General features: G+C 33.9%; 1 protein-coding gene across 1 annotated transcript in view; it reads right to left on the bottom strand.

The window, feature by feature from the left end:
* il17rd (interleukin 17 receptor D) overlaps window positions 1-12720 on the bottom strand; it is a 47294-nt gene that overhangs the window by 6310 nt on the left and 28264 nt on the right. Inside the window, exons 2-10 of the mRNA XM_058792345.1 lie at window positions 11823-11886; window positions 9853-9978; window positions 5755-5873; window positions 5533-5653; window positions 4438-4482; window positions 4147-4298; window positions 571-636; window positions 442-496; window positions 247-357 (exon numbers count right to left, since the gene is read on the bottom strand). Coding sequence (XP_058648328.1) covers window positions 247-357; window positions 442-496; window positions 571-636; window positions 4147-4298; window positions 4438-4482; window positions 5533-5653; window positions 5755-5873; window positions 9853-9978; window positions 11823-11886 — 859 coding nt within the window. The remainder of the gene's footprint in view (window positions 1-246; window positions 358-441; window positions 497-570; window positions 637-4146; window positions 4299-4437; window positions 4483-5532; window positions 5654-5754; window positions 5874-9852; window positions 9979-11822; window positions 11887-12720) is intronic.

Below are 12720 nucleotides of genomic sequence, written 5' to 3'. Positions count from 1 at the left end.
AGTTATTCTGAGGAAACGCACATGTAACGAGTGAGTTGTGCTTCTGTGAGATGTATTACACACTAACAGGCTTACAGGAGTTTCTTTTGTGTGGCTCAAGCAGAGCTGCAGCAGAATGGCGTGAGCGCAAACGCTTAGATTCCATCACGCATTAATCCTCGTCAATGCCGTCAGATTACACCGATCGGCTTACAGATACCGCTCAAAAGAGAGGAAACCCGAGCCTCGCTAATGACGGACACGCACCTTGCTGTTTCTTGCGACACATGACGGTGAAGAGAGTGGCGAAGGCCGACATGATGACCAGCGGGACGGTGATGGCCATGGCGCGGATCGGTCCGGCCCACGGAGAGTGCACTGCAACAAACACAAACAACATCTGATCAATGCAAATACAGACACTAAACATGCACAAAGGATACAAATGTCACTGTTTTTTACCTTGGCTCACATGGTACTGCGTCTGTTTTCTGGTCGTGTTGTTGTCATCGCGAAGCTGCGGGAATAAGAAAGTCAATATACGTTTGATGAAACTCATTTAATAGTGTATGATATGAGTAACGTTCAAACCTCTATTGCATAAGTTCCTGGAGTGACGTCTTGTAAAACGCATGTAGTTTTGGGGCCATTTTGCTCCTGCAAGGGAAGCAGAGACATATTATTCACAAATGTGTAATACACTTTATGCATAATTACATGCAATAAAAATATAATGGATTAAATCACAATATTTAAGTCATTCCATAAACCAAGAGCTTTTCGTGGCCTTCATTAATAAATAACTTTTAAAGGAATAGTTCATCAAAAAATGAAAATTTGCTTAACTTTTCCTCACCCTCAGATCATCCAAGATGTAGATGAGTTTGTTTCTTCATCAGATTTGGAGAAATGTAGCATTGCATCACTTGCTCTGCAGTGAATGGGTGCCGTCAGAATGAGAGTCCAAACAGCTGATAAATACATCACAATAATCTACAAGTAATCCACACCACTCCAGTCCACCAGTTAACATCTTGAGAAGCCAAAAGCTGTGTGTTTGCAAGAAACAAATCCATCGTTAAGACGTTTTTAACTTCAAACCGCTGCTTCTGGCTAAAATACGAGTCCATAATCAATAAGAACGCATCCTCCAGTGAAAAAGTCCATCTTCTGTCATCTCTCACATCAAAATCCAGCCACATATTTGTTGAGAGCTGTTTTGGCTTGTAAATGGTGCTTGATCTGTGCAGATTTCTCTCCTGATTCAGATGAGACAACTTTTTCACTGGAGGAAGCAATAATATGGATTATAGACTCGTCTTGATGGATTTGTTTCTCACAAACATGCAGGTTTTGTCTTCTCAAGATGTTAACTGATGGACTGGAGTGGTGTGGATTATTGTGATGTTTTTATCAGCTGTTTGGACTCTCATTCTGACGGCACCCATTCACTGCAGAGGATACATTGCTGAGCAAGAGATGCAATGCTGCATTTCTGTAAATTTGATGAAGAAACAAACTTGGATGATCTGAGGGTACACTGTCAGCAAACTATCTTTGAAAATGTGATATTCACAGACATATTAGCATTGAATTTTCTTTATAATAAATACCTTTACGTGCCATTACTTTAAGAACAAGGCTGGGAAAAGCTAAATAAACAGTTAAACTGTTCACCCTGTCACTTTATTAATTAAGTTAAACATCCAAACACAAGGATCCAAACTTGTAGTTTATGTTTATAAATGCTATACATTAAAACAGGGTTTCTATAATGCACTCAGAAACCAGTGGTGGGAAACTGAAATGCTAACAATGATCTCACAGAGACCCATAGAGCGTCTGAACTCTGGAATCCCCCGTTGGTGGCGTCGCTCACCTCAAATTTCACCTCTTTCTATTATCGCTACAAACAATGCTGTCCGGCCCGGCTAAGATATGACCGCTGCGCTCTTCTGAAAAGAGTCAGGACAATGCTTTTACACCCTTTAATAGGAAGAAGATGTGAATTATATGGTTCAAAAGAACCAGGTCGTGTTCCAAAATGACACAAATATGAAACACCTCATGCTGGTGCTGAAATAATAAAACCTCTAAATGAAATCAATCCCAGCATTGTGATTCCAAGACTGCTTCAGCCAAAGACGTACAGGGACAGCTAAAAAAAAAAAAAAAAATACACCGTAAAAGTGCACATTTACACATGAGCTGTGTCTCATTTAGAAGGCTGCGCCCTCCGGAGGTCGAATCCTCTGTAGGATGCGTATACGGAGTGTCCTCAACCTAGAATTAAATGAGACGGCCTTCGTAGGACGGGCGGAAAAGGAAACAGGAAGTATCACGTTGCTATGCCAACACATTTAGAGCATCCTTGCACTCTCACAATACTTAAATGAAGGAAAATGATTTCTAAATTTGGAAAGTAATTTAAAAAAAAAATTTAAAAAAAAGTTTTTACTTGTTTTCTTTTGCTCAGTGTTTGAGGAGCTGCAGCGTACGTACAACAGACATCTGTTAGAGAGAGAAAAAGGAGGAGGATGTAAAGAACAAAGTTTATCTGTTTTTACCGGAGGCGATTTAAGGTAAACTGTAAACACTACATCTGCGCTTGTGTGTACATCTGCCGTCGGCGGCATTTTTCAAATTAACAACGGTTGTTTACAGCGACCCAAAGAATTGTGGGGTATCTGTAGCAGCGAAGGATACACCTCATGCATCCTCCGAATTCCTGTGAAACAAGGATGCATTCGGAGTGTCCTACTTGCTTTTTTGCAATGAGCCAGACTCAATGATGTACGCAGCCTTCGAACGCGACCTCCGGAGGGCGCAGCCTTCTAAATGAGACACAGCTATGGAGTCATTTATCTTTCTGTAGTTAATTAACCTGTTGTCTATTTCACTGTGTTAATATTTAATGTTTAATTGCTTGTTGCACTCAGGGTTTGAGAAAAGTGCATCACAAACAAAATGCAAAATAATAATGATTATAATTATTTTTACTTTATAGAAAAATAAATTAAAACTACTACTAGTAATAATACCAATATTAATAATAATAATAATTTAAATATTATTATTATTATTATTATTATTATTATTATGCATTTTATTTGTAATGCAATTTTCTCAATTACTATTACTAGTAGTAGTAGTATTATCTAATGTAAATAATAATAATATACATATTTACATATACATATATATAATTGTATATTATATAATAACAATTATTTATATTATTATTAATATTAATAATAATAAATGATAATTATTACAAAAATACTAAATAATCAGTAATAGATATATAATAGTTTATTTTATTAATAATTATTATTATTGCCATTATTATATTATTATTAAACAATAATTACTAAGTACTAATATATCATAATAATACTACTACTACTAGTACTATTAAATATTATCATGATCAAATAATAATAATGTTATTTATTAGCAATAATGATATCATCACTCATTTAAATTCCTGTCATATGTCTTCCATTTCTTTATGTTATTTATTTTATTTTTTTAGCCCAACAGCATCTGTTCTCTGTATGAAAAGGAAGAGCATGAACATACTTCTCCTTTTGTGACTCACAGAAGAAAGAAAGCCAAATGCATTTGAATGAAACGAGGGTGAGTAAATGATGACAGAACATCCATTTCTGGCTAAACTATCCCTTCAAGAGAGCTAGTCCTGAACCAAAAATACATGTGTCCTTAGCCAAAAGAAAGACAGATAGCCGTCTTCTAACTCCCAGCACAGTTTCTAAGTGACAAAGTGCTGCTGTAAAAGCTCTCTGCTCTTTACATTTCCGTCTCCAGCACAACCAAAGCGTGGAAAGCAGCAGAACACGTCCATTTCCCAGAGCAGCGATTCAACGGACAAGACTATATATTATTCCAGCTGTCTGGGAAGAGCATTACACGCTGCTGGAAGCATTAACCCTCAACATCTCACTTCCAGCCACATCTCACCGTGTGTGCAACGCTTCAGAGCTAACAGAATATGCAAACAATTACAGTCACCCGAAACATGCGAAACATTAGGAAACACTCCTTCTCGAAATGAGAGTGAGCATTTGGGGTGAATTATGAATGCAAATGTTTCTGAATTTGCGCCAGCCAGGATTTTCCAATGCAGTTACTAGGTAAAATGCTCACAGGTTTGCAGCGTTTGAGTCTGAAGGGTCCCTCCTGTCTGAGCTTGTAGTACAGGTAGTAGATGGTGAAGCCAAATGTGGAAGGGGCGTGGTCAAACACAACATGCAAATTAGATCCGAGCTGAGAAACATTCAGCATCTTGGGCTTCCAGACTGTCAGGGAAGAAAGAGAAAGAAGAGCAAGGTTGGTTTCAGCTTCATTTGAGATCCCTGTTTAGGCTGTTTCACAGCTTGGCTAACAAAAGCAGATGAATTGGATTTGGCATCTTTTTTCCCTCGCTAAAGTACTCACATGGTTTGCAGACGAGGTTATCTGGGCCAAGAAGCACTTCACAACCTGCGAAAATGCAAGGAACACGGCAGAGAAATGACTTCTTTTGCAAACTTTTTCTATAGAAGTCAAGTAACTTTGAACATCCATTAAGTTAGAATATGACACTATACACTATATAGTTATTGTAAAAAATAAATAATAATAATAATAATAATAATAATAATAATATTATAAATATATATATATATATATGTGTGTGTGTGTGTGTGTGTGTGTGTGTGTGTGTGTGTGTGTGTAGTTTGCTTTATTTTAACTAAGAATGAATAATTATTTTAACTAATTATAAATATTAATAAAACAAAATAAAAATTATAAATAATACATTATAAATTATAAATAAATAATTGTAAAATCTATTACATCTATAAATAAATTATAAACGCTTAAGTATACATTTATGTATCAAATTTGTACATATTATAAATCATAATATTAATAAAAATAAAATATAAATATTCTAAATAAATTACAAACTAAACAAATAAAGTATAATTATTTTATAATTATTTTTAATTATATTTATAATCACATTATTAAAATAGTTAAAACACACATTAATATAAATAAATAAGTAAATCCATAAATTAAATAAATATTTTTTTTCCAAAAGCCTAACAGAATAAGGCCAGAAACACATTTTTGTAGAACATTTTTACTTCTAAGCTGGAAAGATGGCATAAAGAAGTAATTATTAATGTAATTTTAAACTTTACATATTCATTAAGTTAGAATATAAAACTGTAACTAATAGTAAAAAATAAGTAATTGTTGTTATTTTGTGTACCAGAGTATTTTTTAAATTATTTAATTGAAATTATATATATATTATATATATATATATATATATATATATATATATATATATATATATATATATATATATATATATATATATATATATATATATATATATATATATATTTTTTTTTTTTTTTTAAATCAAATTAATATTTATAAATATTAAATAATAATAATTATTATTATTTTCTAAAAGTAGGACAGAATAAGGCCAAAAACATGTTTTTAAAGTATCGTTTCAGGCTTAACACTCACTGTTAGTGCGCAGAAAAGATGGCGGAAAGAAGCTGTCGTTCAAGAACGTGGGAAACGGCACGATTCTGACCATGTAGTCGGTCTCAAAGGCGAGACCAGCGAAGGGCTGTGAGCTCATCCTCTGTTGGGAAAAATGCGAAATGGTTCCAAACAGATGAACATGAACTTAAATATTATTTTTCCAATAAATTACAAGTCTAATATAAAACATATCATACTTACAACGGTTTTGTAAGAGAAGTTAAGCTGTCGCGGATCCTTCAGGATCACGTGCTGGCACTGCTTTCCCTCGGGATTCTTGTCCTCCAGATACACTCTGAATCCTTTCACATGTTCAATACCTAGCAGATCAAACAGGTTAGATGAATTAAAGGGGATTAGATGATATAAAAGCACAGAAATACATCCAGATGACTGCAGCACACCTGTGCAAATGCAGAAATTATTAAGCAATTCATATTTGCATTGTACCAAGAGCATTTATAAAATAAAATCACATCCTAAGCATTAAAAGGGACTTATTTTTGCATTTAACTTTTTTCTCGTGCATTTTTAATGTTAATCAAGATTCATTGCCCTAAAAAAATGTAAATGTAGTCTTTTATGGCCATTTTCCACCCTTTCTGATCTGAATAAACAGGCTGTTTTTGCTACTGTACCTTTAAGATTTTCAGTTAATGGGTGCAATTCACAATTTTAGAATAGACTGCAACATAAAAAGTGATGTTTATTTATTTATTTATTTTATTTGTTTAATTTTATTTTATTTATTTTATTTTTCTATTAAATTTTTTATTTTATTTTTATTTTTAATGTTAGTCAAGGTTTACTGGCCCAAAAATATAAATGTAACCTTTTAAGGCCATTTTCACCCTTTCTGATCTGAATAAACAGGCTTTTTTTGCTACTGTACCGTTAAGATTCTTAGTTAACTGGTGTAATTCTTGGACAAAGCATTGAATATGCAAATGTGGGGGGTCATATGTTAATGAGCTCATGGTTATGAACATAATTCTTGCATCTTAGTTTGAAAACATTTTTACATATAGCTGAATAGCCCAGCTTTACAGCACAAGTCTGAGTCTGCAATTTCGGATGAACTCTAACAGATGTGTGGGATGTGCACAGAACTTCCTGTAAACCTGCTTAAGTCCCACCATAAACTTTCAGGACTGGAAACAGCGTGGAAGTTTCAAAGCATGCACCATTTTTTAATCTTCCTTTCTTTCCCTCTGTTTCTTTTTTTATTAGCACCCCTGAAGACAGAGCGTGCCAGCGGAGCGTTCCCGTGCCCTTCAAAGTGTGCCAGCCTGCCTCCCTTTTAATTAGATTTCTGTCTTATCAGTTGCAGAGGGAAGAGGGGAGAAGAAAAGGCTCCTGCACACATTCCGTGTGGTTCCGATTACCACGGCGGGGAGCAGCCTGATGGGACGGGTGTAACTCCACACCTCCGCCAGCCTACAGATAGCATCAAGAGAGAGCCGCCCCATCTCACAACCTTCAAAAACACTACTGGAGGTGGAAAAAAAGCTGCCGAACTGGTTGTGCGCTCTTGTTTTCCTTGCTTTTTATTAGCTCTTGTAGAGGGTTGCTTTACTTTAAAGAGATTAATATTGTAAATGCATTAGGCATTATGAACTAATAATGAAAAATAGTTTTTCAGCATTTATTAAATCAAGGTTACTGTAATTTATAGTGATGCACTATACTGTTTTCAGTTGATGCATATTTGAATAAATTATTATGAAAAGTTTTTATTATATACAAAGTATTTTGATAAAAAAATTGATTAATTAATTTAAACTTTATTTTTGGTTTTCAGTTTTATTTTATAAATATTTTAAAAATATTTATAAAATGTTTTAAAAATATTTATAAAATGTTTTAAAAAATATTTACAAAATGTTTTCAAAAATATTTACAAAATGTTTTAAAAATATTTACAAAATGTTTTAAAAATATTTACAAAATGTTTTAAAAATATTTACTTTTATTAAAATTTTAAAATTACATTTTTAATTTTCATCAAATGTTTTAAGTAATTTTGACCCCCCCCAAAGAGAAGTTCTGAAAAATGTTCACGCTTCACGCATACAACGAGAGTGAATGGGAACTAGTACTGCTGACCTCCAAAATGACCAAAAACACCATAAATGCAACGAAAATGTGAATATGTTGTGTGCAATTTCCAAATCTTCTGCATAGAGTTAAGAGGAAGCTTTCTTGTGAAGAAAAACGTCATACGATAACTGAATATGCAGTAGTGCAAATGAGATTTGTGAAAGACTAAGTGAAATTTTGGCCTTTTATGGTATTTTTTGCCCTCTTTGGAAGTTACAACATATTGCTGGTCACAATATGTTTTCATTGCATGGAAAAGAGCATCTTTAAGACCACATCAAAGACAAATATCTTTGAGGGTGAGTAAACGATGCATTTGAATTTTTTGGGTGGACTGTCCCTTTAAGCGCAGTGCATGAGGAAAAGGCCCCACACCCAAGGCTTTCTTCTTTGAGTTTCTTTAATATACACCTGAGCTGTGTCAAGTCCTGCCCCAGTCAAAAGGATTAACCTCGAGCGAACAACAGGCCACATTGTCCCGCTCGTCAGCCCGAAGCTCACATTACCAAGTTCAATAGCACCCTGGCAGACGGAAGCGAGGGACATCCCCGTCTTTCCTTCAGCCACACACGCACACATTCCTCCCAGGACAAAAATCACAGCACTGCTATGTGCCGATCTATTCCCGTCTCTTGGACGAATCCGTGAGACTGTCAGGGCCGAAGAATAATACGGCCCGGGAGGAGGGAACCTGCGGCTTTGATCAGGAAGAGCAGGAACTCGCTTTGAAGAGCCTTTCTTTGAGCTCCTGTTCCATTCTCTCCAGGCTAGAGATGGACCAAGATAAATCACCCTCATGTGCAACCACCCATGCAACACACATGCACTTTAAAATGCGCTTTGTTATGGGTTTGTGCACGCTAATGGAAAGCGCAGACACGCAGTCTGAAATCTCTGTTTTAGGACTGTTTGGGGACACAAACTTTTCCATCGACTGAACCGCCAATGGTTATTGATTTCAGTCAAGGGGAGTAAATGACCAAAGGTAGCGACATAAATAACGGTATTTTTCAGCAAGTTCACAGTAAGTCAGCTTTGCCATTAATAATGTATTTTTTCTTGACAAGATGGTTTTGTGTCACATAATATTGCAAACACAAATGCAGAGGAGAATATATAAATGTGTAAATCTCTGATATGTTTTTACACAAATTTACACTAAATGCAACTAAAATGCATATTAAAAAATTTGTATTAATATTTTTAAATATCCACAATCATTACACTAAATGCAACTACTAAAGAAAAAAGTGAAAAAGCAAATTAAAAAAGTAAAAACAATTTTTTAAATAAAATAATAATAATATATATATATATATATATATATATATATATATATATATATATATATATATATACATATATATATATATATATATATAGCTCTTAATTTTAAGACAAATTCACACTAAATGCAACTAAAATGCATATTAAAAATTTGTATTAATATTTTTAAATATCCACAATCATTACACTAAATGCAACTACTAAAGAAAAAAGTGAAAAAGCAAATTAAAAAAGTAAAAACAATTTTTTAAATAAAATAATAATATATATATATATATATATATATATATATATATATATATATATATATATATATATATATATATATATATATATACATATATATATATACATATATATATATATATATACATATATATATATATATATACATATATATATATATACATATACATATATATATATATATATATATATATATATATATATATATATATATATATATATATATATATATATATATATATATATATATATATATATATATAGCTCTTAATTTTAAGACAAATTCACACTAAATGCAACTAATAAATAAATATGCAAAAGTAAATAGAAAAGCTTTTAAATGTAAAAAAAAAAAAAAAAAAGAAAAAGAAATTAAACTAAATGCAACTAATATATAATTCTTGGTTGCATTTTATATGAATATGTTTGATAATAAAGTCTGATTTCACCCTAAATGTGAACCTCTTTGTGATTATGTTATGTCTTCTTTTAGACAAATTATCTAATCTATACTATAGTGTTGTTAACTACTTTTGCAAAAGGGCAGATTGAAAACAGCCTGTGCCTTATTAGATAGTCCTGCCCCATTGGGACTCCAGTGGAACAGAAGTTGAAGTGTCAGGTGTTTGAAAGTAGTTTCTCCAACACAGCTGAGAAGAAACCTACCGAGAGGGCTGGCCATCCAGTGGACCACCACGGCCGCCTGGCTGTCACAAGACAAATGACTGTAGGTGATGTTGTTCACTTCATGGATGGCGTGCTTCCCCAGCGGATTCCAGTTCAGAGAGCAGTCTAATTGGGACAGAAAGAGCAGGAACACAAAGAGAGAGAGAGAGTGAGTGAGTAAAACAGAAAGACAGACAGTGTTTCCCAGTGAGAACATCGGTGAGATTCTTTGGCAAGCAGCAAGAGAAAATATGCAGCCATGCGAGGAGACGCTATTTCCCTCCCCCTTCCTTCCTTCCTTCTTTCTTTCGCTTGTTTCTTTCTCCTCAGCGGCTGTAGATAAGCAGGTATAGGAAGAGGAGCAGCCGTTTGTGTCCCTCACACCCCGTCGCTCTTTTTTACGCAATCCCTATTGTGATGCTAACCAGAATCAGGCCCGTTCCCGTTCGTAGTCACGCACAATGAGGACTGAATGCCGAGGAGAAACTGGGATTAGCTACAGGATGAGAAACTTGACTTTTCAGCGCTTAAGGGGCGGACAAGAGCTCAGGAAGCCTGACTGAAACAACATTTGGCATTAACAAGAGAATAAATGCTACATTAAGCCAAGCAGAGAGAATCAATTAGGGTGAATCACACAAAGAACATTCCCAGGTCATATTTCACACCAAAAATCACATTAAATAAGATACAGAATACAGATAAAGGAATATATTGCTTTAAGGCAGAGTGTGTAATTTCTATGCCACTATCATAAAGAAAGGAACATTAATGACTGTTTTCAAACAGGTTGCCTAAACACCCTTCCCTGCTTTCTATTGGCTGGCAAACAAACAAAGTCCCTCCCCAAACTCACGCCATTGGTTGAACCATCGTTGCTCAAAACTCAGCAATGATTTGATAAGAAAACATCAAAAAGACACTAAAATAATGTCACAGTAGAAATAACTAGTAAATATAAGCTTCTTTAAATGTAATGACAACTGAGCACGCATTCTCATCATCATAATGCAAAATAATGATAAAAAAGCACTCTTAATTTTAAGACAAATTCACACTAAATGCAGCTAATAAATATGCAAAAGTAAATAGAAAAGCTTTTAAATGTAAAAAAAGAAATTAAACTAAATGCAATCTCATTACCATAATGCAAAATATTTAATTAAAATTGTGCAGTATAGATGCATCAATGTAGTATGTGTACTGCCTATTTTTAATGTATTCATTTTTTGTTTATTTTAATTTATGCTGGACTTAAATAGATTTTTATTTGAAAATGATAATTTTCCCAAACAATTTTTATTGCCAATAAATAATGATATATTATTTAAATTGTAAAGTAGTGATGCATAAGTGTACTAAGTGTACTACCTTTTTAGTTTGTCTTTATTTATGTTGATTTTTAAAAAATTGAAAAAAAATATTTTCTCAAAAAAATCTCATTATCTTAATGCAAAATATTTAATGCTATATTATTAAAATTAAAGTACTGATGAATCAATGTAGTATGTGTACTGGCTTTTTAAATTTTTTGTTTTAATTTTCACTGATTTAAATAAATTATTTTTAATAAAAATAAATATTTCCATTATATATAATAAATATTTGATTTTAATAAATTAATTCATTTATATAGAGCGCGTAATTAAATTAATTTATATAGAGAGATTTTTTTTCTCTAATATTGTTCTAATAAATAGTATCCAATGAGCATTATCAAGTACAAAATTTGGAAAAGTATTTTAATTTGTGATTTGAAAAGTAAACTTGAAGGAATTAATGAGATTAATGAGAATTTGAAATTAATGTCTTTAAGGAACTGATGGTGTCAAAATAAACTCAATTTTCTTTATGCAAAATAAGAGTTCAGAAATCTGTTGATTTTGGATTTGTTCCAATGTGGCATGTTTTCATCGGATCCACCCACTAACTGTATAATTATAGACAGGTCTGATTATAAAGTGTCTTACTGTCGTATCGAAACGTGACTCCGAGTTTGCGGCCGCTCTCGTCGGTGCTGGACAACTGCGTTCCCTGCAGAGAAAAAGAACAGGAAACTTCAGAAAATGCTTTATTACATAACCATCACTTCCACATGAACATAACATCTGAAGCTGACTGTAATGGCAGCGTTAGGGGCGTCCCAGAGACAAACAGCAACTTGTGTAACAGGAATGTGAGCTCAAGCATTGAAAACCAGCAGCACTTCATGTGGTGACAGCCGAAGCACACAATCCCACAATTATGAGACTCCTGGCACTCAACAACACTGCGCTCGCTGCCAAAACACTAATATAGCCCTTCAGTAACACTCAACACGGCACTAACTGACCCAGAGTCAGCCGTGTATATCTCAGGTGAGATAATGAAGGGTTACGGCTGACTCCAGAGCAGCGCTTCAAGGTGTATCAAAAGAAGTCAAAACAAACAGTGTTGCGTGACAGAAGCAGACAGACGCTGCACGAGACTCACGAGCTCTGTAATCAGCGGGCCAGATCAGGGCGGATGTGGAAAAACAAAAAGGAAGATACATGAAATAGGGATTATCAAATAAAGCAAACGTATTTCAAGAGAAAAGTCACGGGGTGAAGGATCCTCGCAGACACAGAGTGACACTAAAGAGGCCTTGTTCTCGAGTGTATCAGCGATCTTATCGTCTTCCTCGTGTTATCTGGGATAAAGGAAATCGTTTGACATGACGGGACGGCACACAATTCACTCCCACCCAGGAGATGAGAGCTAACAAAACCTCAATAATGACATACTGGGAGACAAAAAAATATAAAGGGTCTATTGCACTTTACCATCAAACAATGCATGTCAGTGATCACATGATTATGTAGGACAATTTATTTTTATTTCAAATAT

This window comes from Onychostoma macrolepis, chromosome 11, assembly GCF_012432095.1.
Source record: "Onychostoma macrolepis isolate SWU-2019 chromosome 11, ASM1243209v1, whole genome shotgun sequence".
Classification (NCBI taxonomy): Eukaryota; Metazoa; Chordata; class Actinopteri; order Cypriniformes; family Cyprinidae; genus Onychostoma; species Onychostoma macrolepis.
The sequence above is the reverse complement of the archived record's forward strand: the minus strand, read 5'-3'. Positions and strand labels throughout refer to the sequence as shown.